This window comes from Delphinapterus leucas, chromosome 7 (assembly GCF_059928025.1).
Source record: "Delphinapterus leucas isolate spDelLeu-1000000601 "Yukka" chromosome 7, BTC_Dleu_Yukka2, whole genome shotgun sequence".
In the NCBI taxonomy this organism is placed as follows: domain Eukaryota; kingdom Metazoa; phylum Chordata; class Mammalia; order Artiodactyla; family Monodontidae; genus Delphinapterus; species Delphinapterus leucas.
The window spans coordinates 79,576,284-79,593,141 of NC_143135.1; the positions used below are offsets into that span (position 1 = coordinate 79,576,284).

Sequence of the window (16,858 nt, forward strand, 5' to 3'; positions counted from 1 at the left end):
TACATTAGTGTTTTATTATCATTTTAGTTTATAAAACATTTTCAAATGAATTATCTTATTCAATTATCACACAAACCTTAAGAGGGAGGTATTATTAACTTTCTTTTTACAGATGAGAAATAAGAATCAGTGCAGCGAGTTGCAAAATGCATGAACCTATTTTCTTTTCAATTTCATACATATTTTTGAGGAACTGTTATGTGCCAAGCATCATGTTAAATACTTCAGATGCATTATCTTATTTTATTATCACAATGACCTATTGAAGAGGTCATAACTATGCCTGTTTTTGAGAAGAGCAAACTGAGGTGTAGACAGGTTAAATAATTTATCCAATATCAAATAGCTGGGAAGTTTTGGAACTATGATTTTAATTAAGGCATTCTGACACCACATTCCTACATGCCTTTGATATGTAGGTTTTCCAAATATAGTGTCTTTTTCCTCTTTCTCTCCTTCCTTCCTTCCCCTCCCCACAGTTTCTTCCCCTCGTATGACTTGGGCAGTGAGGATGGGGGCATGGGGAAGAAAAAGCCTAACTCCTAACAGTTCTGTCTGTGTTCTTTACTCAGGCTAAAGTGTTGTTTTTGTGGGTAATGAAAGACAAATATACTTCTCTCAAAATCTGTAACATATGTTTCCATTCTTCCTTTCCTTTCCCTGCTTTTCTTCACAACTATTCTAATGGTACAGTAGCACATGGTTAAAACGGTAGGAGTAGCCAGCACTTATTGATGACTTACTATGTTCAAGGTATGCAGAATTTGAAAATGGATCATCTCATTAGATATTTTCAACATTGTGAGGGAGCTACTGTTATTGTCCTCATTTAACAGATAAAGAAACTAAGGCCCAGAGTGATATAGTCACTTACTTATGGTCACTGAGAAAGTATAGAGTCAAGATTTGAAACTGGGCATATTTTTGCACTCTAACATGGAACTCCATTCTGGCAATGGTTAAAATTTGCACATGGTTTTAATGAAAGTATTCTTTTCTCCACAAGGTGGAGATAGGTACAAATGTTTTTACATAGAGAAAAGATTTGTTAATTTGCAGTATTGATTTAGTACTACTTTGGAAATATTTGCTTTTATTTAATTCTGGATTAGATAAGTCTGCCATACTGTTTCTGATCTAGAAGTGATTAAATAAGCCAACACGAATTAGAAAACAAATGGTAAATATCAATAATTGGTTTCCACTTACTTTTTTTAGTGTGTGTGTGTATTTAGTATGGATGTATGTGTGTGTATTTATATTTGCTTGTAGCTCAGTATATATGGTTATTTTTATTTTTTAGATTGCTCTCCCCAGTCTTTATCAGACCCTCTGTTTTGAAGATGTAGCTTTGTGGCATACTTATTATCATAATTCAATGTGTGAGCAAGAGTTTCCATCTATTCTTGCAAAGAAAGTTTCCTTATTTCAGCAGGTAAATTGTCTAAACGTGTAAATGTATTTAATGTTTCTGTTGTCACTCAGAAGCCATTTAAATAAAAGCTTTGCCTTTAGGGTGTCACATAACCTTAATGGGCGTATGTGGGAAAGGGCTTTCTGCTTTTGCCACCTTGTCCAGACAATGAAATCATTGGCAACCTTTCTGGGTAGGGTGTCTCCCACTGTAGCTTTTCTTACTTCCTCTGCCTCTGACCCAAGGGGGATTTCTCAATAGAGAACACGTCTTACCTAAAGAAGTTAAAGTATAGATTGTACAGGCTTTTCACTCTTTTCCCAGGGTTCTCTCTAAGGAAAAGACCTTATGGTGAGGAACAGGGAACTTTTTTTTTCCATTTTGTGTCGAAATATAATGATGAAACCTACTGGTGGGTTCCACTCAGTCTTTTGGCTAGACCAAAGTCTTAGGTTGTAGAGGGCACAGGAGTTGACACTCCAGGAAATGACCCTTCCATTTATATCTCTTAACTAGGCTGCTGGCTGTGCTTCTGCCCCTTGTTGAATTCTATTTCACCAAGTGTGTTTAAAAACAATGAAAAAAAAAAAAACTGAGAAAAACTTCATTTGAAAACTTAAACATCTAGGAACAGATAGATATGATTCAGCATAAAATTGGTAGTTTGAAAATTTTGGTTAAGAGTTTTATGCTTCTACACTGCTGTCACCAAGAATGCTTTACCTACATACCCTTATTTTCACCGGCCATTGGGCTCTTTATTAGTTCCTGAAGACATAGCTAATACTATGACCCTTACATGCTGATGTTTACTTTTGATGGTAGATCTGATGAATTTTAGTAATATTTTGGCTATTAAAGACGTGTCTTTTTATATACCTATTGTGACAGTTTTAGGCATAGTAAATATTGTGGTAAACATTTGTTTAATTTAACATTAACTATTGTTTAGTTACAGCTGTTATAGGAACTTTATTATTTAAAAATACTCTGCACTTTATTTTAAGGTTCTTGTGGTACAGGCTCTCAGACCAGACAGATTGCAAAGTGCCATGACTCTATTTGCATGTAAAACTCTGGGTAAGTACACTTCTTTTCTAGAACTAGACCAGTGACCTGAAGTATGTTTTTAATTTACATTTTATTCTATGCTGACCTTAGTTTACATTTTTTCCCCTTTATCGTACTTATCTTACAATCTCTACCTGTTCTTTTTTGTTTTTTGTTTTTATTTTGGCCACTTCACGGGGCATGTGGGATCTTAGTTCCCCTACCAGGGATCAAACCTGCACCCCCTGCACTGGAAGCACGGAGTCTTAACCACTGGACCGCCAGGGAAGTCCCTTGAAGTAACCTTTTACTAGCATTTTTTGAGAAAATGGAAGCAATAAGACAGAAAATGTTTATTTCCCACTAACAGTTCTACCAGCTACCTACAATGGTACTCATACTCATTCTGCTTTCCCTTTTGTTACTCTGAATGAATGTCCTTGCTCCAATTAAAGGCCAGCCATTTGCTCTTTCCTTTTTCATTCCTGCCATTATCCCTTTTTCCTGCATCATCAATTTCACCTTCTTTACTGGATCCTTTCTGTTAGTATACAAACATATTTTAGTATCACCTGTCTTAAAAATGGTGCCCATGACCCTCTATCCCCTTTCTATCGTCCCATTTCTTTATTTTCTTCTACAACAAAACATCCTGAAAGTGTGTCCATAGTCAAAGACCACAGTAATCCATTTCCTCAACTCTTATTCTACCTTCAACTCATTCTATTTGTACTTCCTCCCTAAAGTTCCACAAGATTGCTCTTGTTAAGGTTAATGAGGTCTTCTTCCATATATCTATTTCCAATAGTGACTTCTGTGCTTTTATCTTACTTGATCTCTCAACACAGTTGTCCATTTGTTCCTTCTTTAAACACTTTCCACTTTCTTCTCTTGATTATTATGTTTCCTCTTTCATTTCTCAATCCTTTTAGGATTTTCCTTTTCTCTTTCCTTTATTGGTTGCTTCTCTGTATGTTGGAGTATTCTTCCTTCCTTCTAAATGTTGGAATATTCTTCCTTCCACTGCAGTCTTGCCCTGGGTTCCCTTCTTTCATTATTATACATTCTTTCATGACTTCATTCAGTTCCTGACTTTAAATATCATTTGTAAATTACTGACTTTTATATCTCTTATTTCTAACCCCAACCTCTCTGTGGAATTCTAGGATCATATATACAGATGCTCATTTGATGTTTTCTTATGAATGTCAGATGACCAATACAGAACTTTTGATTTGTCTGTATTAGGATCCACTCAGCTGCTCAAAACAAAAAACCCAGAAGTGATCCTTTCTCTCTTTTCGTTACTTCATATACCCAATCTACCAGCTAGTCCTTTTGGCTCCAACTCTAAAACTTAGTCTGAATTCATTTACTTGGTGTCATTATTACCAACCTAATGCAAACCACCATCATCTGTCACCTCATTTACTGCCATAGCTTTGGCTCTATCTTCATAATGTGGAGAATCTAATTACTTCTCATACTTCCACTACCATCTACCACTTTTTTCAAGCCACCATTATATCAGGCTTTCTTTCTTTCCCACTTCCAGTTTATTCTCAGCATAGCAGCTAGAGTGTCTCTTGAAATATAAGTTAGATCATATCACTTCTCCGTTCTAACTCTCTGATGGCACCTAATCTTTCTCAGAGTCCCTCCAGTGTCTTACAGGGTCTTACCTCTTCTGGTCCTCTTCTTCCCCTCAGATCTCATCTCCTACCACTGTCACCCTTGCTCAATCTTTAACAACCACAGTAGGCTTTTTCCTGTTTTTCTAGTGCTGCAAGTTTGTTTCTGCAGTCTCAAGGCCTTTGCACTTGCTGTTCCTTCTTCCAGCAGATTTCCACCCCCAGTTATCACCCTTGCTTCTCTGCTCAATTGTCATCTTTTAAGCTAATACTTTCTCTGAGCACTGTCTATATAATAATGTACTCTTTCCTCAGCTCTCCATATCCTCCTTTGCCTTGTTTATTTTAACTATTATCACCATCTGACATATTGTTATTTACCTGTTTATTAATTTCCTTTTCCCCAACTAGAATATTAGCCACATGAGGGCACAAGCTTTGTTTTGTTCATGGTTGTGCCCCAGTGCCTTAAACAGCTTCTGGCGCATGGGCACTGTAAGTGTGTGTTAAATCAGAGACCGCTTTCCTCATCGGTCTCCCTGCCTCAGTTTGTGCTTCCTCTTCAGTCCATTCTCTCCAGAAGGCTGTGTGAGCTTTTAAAAACTTAAACCAAATCATCTCTCTTTTTTGCTTAAAATTTCCAAAATCTTTTCAAAAAACACTTAGAATGAATTCCAGATTTATATATGATTGATGCTTGAACAGCATGGTTTTGAACTGTGCAGGTCCACTTTTATGCAGATTTTTTTCTAATAGTAAATACTACAGTACTACATGATCCGCAGGTGGTTGAATCTGAATATGTGGGACTCCGGGTATGGAGGAACCGTGGATACAGAGGAACTACGGATACAGAAGGTCAACTCTAAGCTATGTTCAGATTTTTGCCTGTGGACAGTCAGTGTCCATAACCCCCCTGCATTATCTACGGGTCAACTGTATAAGCTTACAAAGCCCCACACAGTCTGGCCCCAACCTTCTTCTCTAACCTCATCTTGCTTCCTTCTTGTCTGCCACTGTGCCTTCATGGGGAAAACAACCTTAGGGCTTTTGCACTGTTTGTTCTCTGTTTTTGTTTGTTTTTTCTTTTTTATTAATTGTTGGCTCCTCTGTATCATTCAGATGTTAACATTGCATTTTCAGAGAGGCCTTTCCGGGCCATTTAATCAGTACCAACACATCTACTTGCTTTAATTCTTTACCCATTTCTTAACACTAACTGATATATTTCTTGCTCATTTATATATATTTTTTGTCTGTTCCTATAACTCAAATGCAAGTTTAAGTAAAATGAGGCAATTTCAGAGAATTTCTTAGGAGGCTATTCTTTTCTCACCCATGTAGTCTTTAAAAATATGCTGTTTGTGCCACATTGCACATGACCTTTCTTGTTGAATTTGTAGTTTGACCCTCTACCTACTCTCTGGAATACTTCTGTATTGTATTATTTCATCTCTAGGTTAAATGACATTTAAGGTTTAATGGCATAAGTGAAAACCTCATGATATGCACATATTCAAATGCTTTGGAAGTTTAATATACTTCTAAAATTATACTCTACCTATTTCTAAGCAAAAGCCATATATACTGGTATATGGCCTGATGACTTTGTATTTGGTCAAGTGGTTTTATTAATACAGTTTTTATATAAAATTGGAGGTTTTACTGTATGAATAAGTTTTAAAAGTTCATATTGCTGGAAAATGACAAGCACTTATCTTTTTAATCAAATTTTAGAGATTTGATTTCAAATGTAATTTCTCAAACATTATTCATATGGAAAGACTTTTATTAAGTTTCAGCAATCCTTTTTATAATCTATAAACTTTAAAATAGTAACTTATAAAGATGCATTTATGAAAGTAGTTTTGGTTTGAAGATTTAAGTTAGCAGAACATGCCTCAAAACTTTCAGGCATGCTGCTTTAATATAATCCTACAAACCAAGCCTTGTGTACTAACACAGTCTACTGCATTACTTTTTCAAAATAGCAGTTTTGAATCTACTGCATTACTTTTTCAAAATAACAGTTACCAGATGCAGATATTCTGACTTCTGTAATTCTGATTTAATAGTTATTCTGAGCACAATATTATGCTGTGTGTATTGAGGTACTCATGTTCACAGAAGATGGTGCAATAGCTGCAAGAACCAGTAACTTCTCAAAGGTTCTTCATCAAAAAGTCTTTTTGAGCCTTGAAACTTTTCTAGTTTTACATTCCTCTACTTCTCTTATCCATGCTAACATGCCATCCCATGATCTTTGCTTCCATAGCTCAATCTGTCCTGTGACATCTGTGTCTAAGAGAAAAGGAAGGACATAAGGAAATGTGTATTCATTTTCTATTGCTCCTGTAAGAAATTGCCACAAATTAGCAGCTTAGAACAATACCCATTTATTATCTCATAGTTCTACAGGTCAGAAGTCTGGTAGGCCCTCCTGGTTTCTCTGATCCAAGTTGCCCAAGGCTAAATAAATACAGGTGTTGGTCATTTGGACTCTTATTAGGAGGTCCTGGGAAGAATCCATTTCCAAACTCACTCAGCTGAATTTGCACCATGCAGTTGGACAATCGAGGTTCTTTTTGTCATTTTGAGTTCTTAGAAGTCCGTCTCAGTTTTTAGAAGCCTTTGCATTCTTTGATTGTATTTGTGGCCCCCTTCCTCCTTCTTTATAGCCACCAATGGCAGATTGATTTCTTCTCATGCTTCACATCTCTGACTGCCCCCTCTGCCTCATCTCTCCTGTTCTCTCTTCAGGCTGCATCTCTTTGACTTTAAGCTGGAGAAGTTTTTCTGCTTTCCAAGGCTCAAGTGATTAAATTGGCACACTTGGATAATATGGGATAATCTTATTTTAAGATCCACAACCTTAGTTACATCTACAAAGTCCTTTCACAGAAGTACCTAGGTTAGTGTTTGATTGAACAACCAAGGGGTAGGAATCTTGAAAGTGGTATCTTTAGAATTTTACTCTACCACAAAATGTTGGACACTTTTTGTTTGTTTCCAGGCTTGAGTATTATTGCATTTCTAAAGAGTATTTTCCCATTTAATTGGTTGATGTGTGTTAGATTAGATAGTGGTTGTCGATTTTCCTTCTTTTTATTGATATTTGTGTTACATTTTAAGAGTTGTCTTTTCTCTCTGATAAAGGAAAAGTAATTTTCTTATCAGTCTCTTTGTTAGGGAGGATGAGATGAATGAGGAAGAATGAATCAACTATACTTGCTAACTATAATAGTTTGATAGTATTTGCTGCTTTCTTTACTCAGATACCTAAAAAGTACAGGAGCAATATTCTTTCCTTTTTATGGGCTTCCCTGGTGGTGCAGTGGTTGAGAGTCTGCCTGCCGATGCAGGGGACACGGGTTCAAGCCCCGGTCCGGGAAGATCCCACATGCCGCGAAGTGGCTGGGCCCGTGAGCCATGGCCTCTGAGCCTGCGCGTCCGGAGCCTGTGCTCCGCAACTGGAGAGGCCACAGCAGTGAGAGGCCCACGTACCGCAAAAAAACAAAACAAAACTAACAGAAAAACAAATATTCTTTCCTTTTTAAACTGCAAATTATTTCTTTTTTATTATCTCAACATTTTGTCTGAGTAAAATAAAATACAATAAAGGTTAGAGTTATTTCATTGACTTATTTTTAGTTCTTTTTTTCTTTTGAGAGAATTTATGTATTTTAACCGTCAAGGTCAAAATATAAGATCCCAGTGATTTACAAGTAGTTTTACGCTTTGATAATTCACAATGGAATGAACATTTTTGGCTCTTTAACTTTATTGAATAGCTTTGAATGATTGACACTGACAGTTCAAATGCTGTCATGAGTCAAAATTAGTTGGGTTTTAAAACCAGTGATTATATATAGACTAAGTTTACTTAAAGTGCAATGTGGATTTTACAGGAGTTTTGTGGGTGGAATGGCTAACATGCAATTCCCAGTAACATGAGTGTCACCTGTGTTATCTTAAACAGTAAAATGTTTTTCATGAGTTTTTTCTCTAAATCCAAAATGTTCCAATACTTTGAAATATTGTATAAATTGGATTAATGAATATATATTTATCTTCTGTGGGATTTTTTTTAACATCTTTATTGGAGTATAATTGCTTTGCCATGGTGTGTTAGTTTCTGCTTTACAACAAAATGAATCAGTTATATATATACATATGTCCCCATATCTCTTCCCTCTTGCGTCTCCCTCCCTCCCACCCTCCCTATCCCACCCCTCCAGGTGGTCACAAAGCACCGAGCTGATCTCCCTGTGCTATGCGGCTGCTTCCCACTAGCTATGTACCTTACGTTTGGTAGTGTATATGTGTCCATGCCTCTCTCTCGCTTTGTCACAGCTTACCCTTCCCCCTCCCCATATCCTCAAGTCTGTTCTCTAGTAGGTCTGTGTCTTTATTCCTGTCTTACCCCTAGGTTCTTCATGACATTTTTTTTTCTTAAATTCCATATATATGTGTTAGCATACGGTATTTGTCTCTCTCTTTCTGACTTACTTCACTCTGTATGACAGACTCTAGGTCCATCCACCTCATTACAAATAGCTCAATTTCGTTTCTTTTTATGGCTGAGTAATATTCCATTGTATATATGTGCCACATCTTCTTTATCCATTCATCCAATGATGGACACTTAGGTTGTTTCCATCTCTGGGCTATTGTAAATAGAGCTGCAATGAACATTTTGGTACATGACTCTTTTTGATTTATGGTTTTCTCAGGGTAAATGCCCAGTAGTGGGATTGCTGGGTCCTATGGTAGTTGTATTGGTAGTTTTTTAAGGAACCTCCATACTGTTCTCCACAGTGGCTGTATCAGTTTACATTCCCACCAACAGTGCAAGAGGGTTCCCTTTTCTCCACACTCTCTCCAGCATTTATTGTTTCTAGATTTTTTGATGATGGCCATTCTGACTGGTGTGAGATGATATCTCATTGTAGTTTTGATTTGCATTTCTCTAATGATGAATGATGTTGAGCATTCTTTCATGTGTTTGTTGGCAGTCTGTATATCTTCTTTGGAGAAATGTCTATTAGGTATTCTGCCCATTTTTCGATTGGATTGTTTGTTTTTTTGTTATTAAGCTGCATGAGCTGCTTATAAATTTTGGGGATTAATCCTTTGTCAGTTGCTTCATTTGCAAATATTTTCTCCCATTCTGAGGGTTGTCTTTTGGTCTTGTTTATGGTTTCCTTTGCTGTGCAAAAGCTTTGAAGTTTCATTAGGTCCCATTTGTTTACTTTTGTTTTTATTTCCATTTCTCTAGGAGGTGGGTCAAAAAGGATCTTGCTGTGATTTATGTCATAGAGTGTTCTGCTTATCTTTTGCTCTAAGAGTTTTATAGATTTTAACGTTAGAAATAATAATTGAATTTATGCTTGGCTCTGTATACAAAATGGTGAGCAAAACAGATAAAATTCCTCATGGAGTTTAAAGTGTCTATTTGTTAAATTAAGAAATGATATGGTAATCATTTTAACTTTTAAAAGATAATTTCTGTATTGGCATGTATTTTCCAAATAAAACATATGTTTCAGTCAGTATACGCATACCTTGTTTTATTGCACTTTGCAGTTACTGTAGTTTTTACAAATTGAAGGTTGTGGCAGTCCAGTGTCAAGCAAGTCTTTTGGCACCATTTTTCAAACAGCATTTGTTCAACTCGTGTCTGTGTTGCATTTTGGTAATTCTCGCCATATTTCCAACTTCTTCATTATTATTATATTTGTTATGGTGATCTGTGATCAGTGGTCTTTGATGTTACTCTTGTAATTGTTTTTGAGGTGCCAAATAATGCCTACATGAAACATTGAACTTAGGTGATAAACATTATGTGTGTCTGACTGCTCTACCACCCAGCTGTTCCCCCCATCTCTCTCCCTCTCCTCAGGCCTCCCTATTCCCTGAGACACAACAAATTGAAATTAGGTCAGTTAATAACACTTAAATGTCCTCAAGGTAAAGGAGGAGTCATGTGTCTTTCTCATTAAGCTTAGTGAGGAAAGCATGTCCAAAGCTGAGATAGTCTGAAAGCTAGGCTTCTTGCTCTAAACTGTTAGCCAAGATATAAATGCAAAGGAAAAGTTCTTGAAGGAAATTAAAAGTGCTACTCCAGTGACACATGACTGATAAGAAAGTGAGACATTCTTATTGTTGATATGGAGAAATTTTTGGAGGTCTGGATAGATCAACCCAGATACAACATTTCCTTAAGCTAAAACCTAATCCAGAGAGACGCCCTAACTCTCTTCAATTCTGCGAAGGCTGAGAGAGGTCAGAACGCTGCAGAAGAAAAGTTTGAAGCTAGCAGAGATTGGTTCATGAGCTTTAAGGAAAGAAGCTGTCTTCATAACATAAATGTGCAAAGTAAAGCAGCAAGTGCTGATGTAAAAGCTGCAGTAAGTTATCCAGAAGATCTAGCTAAGATAATAAGTGAAGGTAGCTACACTAAACAATAGATTTTCAATGTAGACGAGACAGCCTTCTATTAGAAGAGGATGCCATCTAGGACTTTCATAGCTACAGAGGAGAAGTCAATACCTGGCATCAGAGCTTCAAAGGACAGGCTAACTCTCTTGTTAGGGGCTAATGCAGCTGGTACCTTTAAGTTGAAGCCAATGCTCATTTACCGTTTTACAAATCCTCAGGCCCTTAAGAATTATGCTAAAAATCTACTCTGCCTGTGCTCTATAAATGGAACAACAAAGCTTGGATGACAGCACGTCTGTTTAGAACATGGTATACTAGATTAAGCTCACTGTTGACCCACTGCTCAGAAAATAAAAAAGTTTCCTTTTAAAATAATACTGCTCACTGATAATACACCTGGTCACCCAAGAGCTCTGATGGGAATATACAGTGAGATTCGTGTTGTTTTCATGCCTGTTAATACAACATCCATTCTGCAGCCCGTGGATCAAGAAATAATTTTGCTATTCAAGTGTTGTTATTTAAGAAATGCATTTTCTTAGGCCATAGCTCCCATGGATAGTGATTCCTCTGATGGATTTTGGCAAAGTAAGTTGAAAACCTTCTTGAAAGGATTCCCCATTCTAGATGCCATTAAGAACATTCACGATTCATGGGAAGGGGTCAAAATATCAATATGAACAGGAGTTTCGAAGAAGTTGATTCCAACCCTCATGGATGACTTTGAGAGGTTCAGGACTTCAGTAGAAGAAGTAACTGAAGATGTGGTGGAAATAGCAATAGAGCTAGAATCAGACGTGGAGCCTGAAGATGTGGCTGAATTGCTGCAATCCCATGATTAAAAAAATTATGGATAAAGAGTTATTTCTTACAGATGAGCAAAGAAAGTGACTTCTTGAGATGGATTCTACTCCTGGTGAAGATGCTGTGAAGATTGTTGAAATGACAACAAAGGATTTAGAATATTACATAAACTTAGTTGATTAAGCAGTGTCAGGATTTGACTCCACTTTTGAAAGAAGTTCTACTGTGGATAAAATGCTGCCAAACAGCATTGCACGCTACAGAGAAATCATTGGTGAAAGGAAGAGTCAATCGATGCAGCACACTTCAGTGTTGTCTTATTTTAAGAAATTGCCACAGGCACCCCAGCTTTCAGCAGCCACCACCCTGATCAGTCAGCAGCCGCCAACAATGAGGCGAGAATCTCCACCAGCAAACAGATTACATCTTGCTGAAGGCTCAAATGATGGTTAGCATTTTTTAGCAATAAAGTATTTTTTAGTTAAGGTATTTATATTGTTTGTTTAGACATATTGCTCTTGCATACTTAATAGACTACAGTATAGTGTAAACATAACTTTTATATGCACGGGGGAACCAAAAAATTCATGTGACTCGCTTTATCACGATGTTTGCTTTATTGCGGTGGTCTGGAACTGAACCCACAGTATCTCTGAGATATGCCTGTAGTTGTTAGAAAAGATAAGGAGAAATATATTATACCAGAATTACCTATCCTTCTCAGGAGCATTTGCAACAAACTGACAGTAGCTCATAGTGCATATAATAAAAATGTTTGTGGTCATTTTATATGAAAATATCTTTATATACATTTTGACATATTCTTATCACATAGTACATCTAATTAGAGGTCTATGAGAAGATATAGAGGAGTAAAAAGATGAGAAACACCTGTTTTTCCATCATTACAAGATAATCATCATTAACATTTTTTTTTTTTTTTTTTTTTTTTGGCTGTATGCGGGCCTCTCACTGTTGTGGCCTCTCCCGTTGCGGAGCACAGGCTCCGGAAGCGCAGGTTCAGCGGCCATGGCTCACGGGCCCAGCCGCTCCGTGGCATGTGGGGTCTTGCCTGACCGGGGCACGAACCCGTGTCCCCTGCATCGGCAGGCGGACTCTCAACCACTGCGCCACCAGGGAAGCCCATCATTAACATTTTTATGTACACCTTTCTATTCTTTTTAGGCACATAGATGCATATACAATATGGTATCATGTTGCCTAATCTACTTTTCTTTTCATGGGTATACTATTCTTATTTTATCCACATTTAAATTTCACCATCAAACACTGAGCTCAAGTATATGCTGGCCATATGTTCAGATATTTGAAATAAAGATAAATGGACAGACGGCTTTAATGGTTTAATATGTTAAGCATTGCACAATATTCAACAATTAGAGAAAGTCTAGGGGATGGTATAACCATATACCTTTATATATTTAGGGCCACAAGTATACGGACAAGCCCTACAATTTGAGGAAAATCCTGCTCAGGACTGAACAGAGAGGTCCTTGGTTGCTGACGGACTCTCCCCTTGACTTCAGACTTGAGACAAACCAAGGAGTCTGTCAATATACAAAACCCACTGAATTCAGGAGAAACAGGAGCAATAGGATAGGTATTAAGGAATTGGTTGTTGCCAATTAGGATTGTGGTGGCCAGTCTGAAGCGAGCAGAGTTGGCTGGAGGCTGGAGATGTTGCAGCTCTAGTCCAGAACAGCAGTCTAGAGACAGAATGGTTAGTGCTTTCTTCCAAAATTCCCAGTTTTCCAAACAGGTTCCTAGGCTGCTTTCCTCAAACAGTGCTAATCTACTTTTAAGTGCATGATCTTTTACTTCACCATTTTTGTAACTTCAGTTCCTTTATATCACTATCAGAAATTACTCATTCAGACTACTGTTTCTAAAAACTTGTGTTTCCCCCTGTTTTAACTAGTATTAAGAGCTACAAGGAAAATTCTTGTACATACTTCTGCATTCATATTCTGAATTATTTCTTGAATTAATTATAGTTTAAATTACTGAGTCAAGGGCAATGTGCATTTTTAAGGCTTTTGATGCATTTTATCATATCACAGTACATTTAATTGGCCTAGAATGCTTATGAGAATTTATGAATAAATAAATGAACATATGAAAATAAAAATATTTATTACATTGCCATGAATATATAAGAATTCTTTTCTATTACAAAGAATGAGTGTTACCAGTTTAATTAAAAGCAAAATTCGTAAGATATGCCTCTAGAAGCAATTCATCAATTTTACATGGCTGTTGGGGTAAATTTCACCTAGTATTAGAAATATTTCTGTCTTTGAAAATCCTTGCTTAGCATTGTTTATTGCTGCTGTGAAGAATACAGGGGAAGAGTTCAGGTGTGAAATTTGTCTTTTCAGGATGGTCATCTAGAAATGCCTGTTTTAGCCCATCTTGATGGCATTGAATTCATATTTTAAAGTGCGTGTTACAGAATTCCTTAAGAATGTCTTTTCCTGCTATTTTAGGATTTCTGAGGTACAATATTATCTATTCGTTTCTACAGTTGAGGATATAAGAAAGCCCTTCTTTCCTCTGTACTCATTCTGTTACATTCTAATCCTCTGTTAAACTCTTGTATCATACTCTTTTTTTTAGCTCAGTTCAGACAAGTGTATTTTTGATTTTTAATTGAAGTGGGTCTTCTTTAGCTTGGCTTTTACTAAATACGTTAATAATGGAAACAGTAAAGTTGTAGCAGAAGAGTTTTAAATATAACAGTGAAGTTATAATTTCTTGTCTGTGTAGGACTTTACAGTTTGTGAAGAGCTTCAGAATAGAAAAAAGAACAGATGAATTACCTTGAATACAGTTAGCAGTTAGTGGATGGGTGGTCTTTGGGAAGACATTAAATTTCCTTGAGTATGCTTAGCATAGAGTACGTGATGAATAAATAGAATCTATTTATTTTGTATCCTATTTTGCCTCCAAATGACCTATGGATTGTTTCATCCCTGTTTTACAATTGAGGAAACCAAGGCACAGTGCATTTTAGTGATTTGCATAGGGTCATTTAGCTAACAAACATAAACTGAGATCTATATTTTTGTCTCCAAAATAAGCATTTTTTCATTCTATACCACTTTTTTTTTCTCTTAATGCAAGGACATAAGAAATAAATCTTTGTCCTATATCATGAGAATGATATTATTTCCCACATCATGTGGAAATCTGATTCCGCACATGCATGGCACAGAGTAGGCTCTCAGTTATATAAATGAATGAAAACCTGTATGGTAATATGGTTGGCTTCAGTAGGGAGAGAATTGTATATTAAGACCGCAGTGCTGATTGTGTCTGTTGAATGTGGTATTCAGGGCACCTACCTCTTAACGTTGTTGTTAGGATTAGATGATGTCATAGATGTAAAGCATTTAGAAAAATGCCTGGCACCTTAAACATTCAATAAATGTTAGTTCTTACTAGTATGTGAATGATTTTAGAGTGAGAAACCTTTAATATGTATAGGATTATAGTTCACTTAGTTATTATCTGTTATATATCATGTAATTAGTTTTAATAGACTTTTTCTGGTTCATGTTGCTATTTATTTGTAATTTCTTTAATATATCTTTTAGGACTGAAAGAGTTGTCCCCACCTCCTCTAAATCTCAAACGTTTATACAAAGAGACACTAGAAATTGAACCCATATTGATAATCATTTCCCCGGGTGCTGATCCTTCTCAGGAACTCCAAGAACTTGCTAATGCTGAGAGAAGTGGAGAGTGTTATCATCAGGTCAGTACATATTACCCTGCTGTTTTTGCTACAGCAATTGATCTTCCTGCCATACTTGATTCTATTAGTGGAACAGACATTTTTTGTTGCGGTGTGCCAACTAATGTCCCTGGAAAGTGTCCACATCCTGATCCCCAGAAGGAACTTTGCAATTGTAATTAAGTTAAGCATTTTGCAATGGAGAGGTTATCCTGGATTATTCATTTGGGCCCAATATAGTCATAAAGGTCCTTTTAAGAAGGAGGCAGAAGAGGCAGATTGAAGGAGGGAGATGTGAGGAAGCAGAGGTCAAAGAGGTGAGAAGTTGCTGTGCTGCTGGCTTTGAAGATGGTAGAAGGGGCCACAGACAAAGAAATGTAGGTGGATTCTAGAAGTTCGAAAAGGCAACGGAAGGATTCTCTCCTAAAGCTTCCAGAAAGAACAGCCCTGCAGTACTACCTTTACTTTCGAACCCTGACACCTTGATTTAAAAATAGATCAGTAGGGCTTCCCTGGTGGCGCAGTGGTTGAGTCCGCCTGCCGATGCAGGGGACATGGGTTCGTGCTCCGATTCGGGAAGATCCCACATGCCGCGGAGCGGCTGGGCCCGTGAGCCATGGCCGCTGAGCCTGCGCGTCCGGAGCCTGTGCTCCGCAATGGGAGAGGCCGCGACAGCGAGAGGCCCGCGTACCGAGAAAAAATAAATAAATAAATAAATAAAAATAGATCAGTAGAAGAGTGGGACTTCTAACCTCCAGAAGTCTGATAAGATAATATATTTGTCTCATATAATACCATTTTGTCCTGAGCTAAATTTCTGAGTTTTAGTTTGTTCAGATTAGCACCTCTTTTTCAATTCAGTTGGCATGTAAGTTTGAAAATGAAATAATTTACCCTCAATTTTTGACATGTGAAAAAAATAAATCTTTTTCATTGGGAAAATAATTAATAATGATTAAAAAACCAGAACACTTTCACAGCAACCAAAAATTGACAAGTAGGAATGTTATGAGGACTATAAGTAGAAGATAGCAAAATAGCAGAGAGTTAGGCTTAATTGTACAGGTTTTGCACTAACTCTAGGGAGTTTCATTCAATCCTAGTTATAGTGTATTAATATATTAGGACAATATTCAATTGCCAGTGAGATGTCTTGAGGAAGGGGAGCCCTCTTCTATAGGCTGTATCTGTGAGCAGTGATATTGGCAGAAAGATAAAACTATTTGCACTCACTGTAAGTTTGACTATATGAATTTCTAGACTTTTGTGTACTTGCAAAATTTTTTAATATTGTAAAACCTTTAAATACAGATATATTTAGTCATAAATCTCCTGTTATTTTAAAGTTTTTGTTGCTATGCTGAATGTATGTCCTAAGGATAATAATATATTCTTAATGCAAAAAATTAATTTTCATTTCAAGAAACTGTGTTTTTTTTTTTTTGATGTAGGGGCTAACCATCTTCTTCACATTTCCTGTTGTGCTTTTTAAAAATGTATTTTTTTTCTTAGAGTATATGTTTTCTTCTAAGGTTTCATGAACCTTTAAGCTGTTTTCATACAATTTACGCCTTATAGAAAATTTTGAGTTCCTACTTTCAGCTACCATTTCAGTTCAGCAAACTACTTATTCTTTTTTTTCCCCTCTGATTCTGTTGTACATGCCTTCAACTGTTTCAAGGGGTTTTTTTGCATTTTAATAATGGCAAACTAATACGTGCATCTAAAAAGTTCAACCAGTATTTGTTTTATCCCTCCTAT

The 16,858-nt window shown here is 36.7% G+C and overlaps 1 protein-coding gene across 1 annotated transcript in view; it reads left to right on the forward strand.

Moving 5' to 3' along the window:
- Positions 1–16,858, forward strand: part of DYNC2H1 (dynein cytoplasmic 2 heavy chain 1) — a 364,877-nt gene that overhangs the window by 204,512 nt on the left and 143,507 nt on the right. The window contains exons 74-76 of the mRNA XM_022560560.2: positions 1,304–1,435; positions 2,422–2,494; positions 14,958–15,118. Of these exons, the coding sequence (XP_022416268.1) occupies positions 1,304–1,435; positions 2,422–2,494; positions 14,958–15,118 (366 nt within the window). The remainder of the gene's footprint in view (positions 1–1,303; positions 1,436–2,421; positions 2,495–14,957; positions 15,119–16,858) is intronic.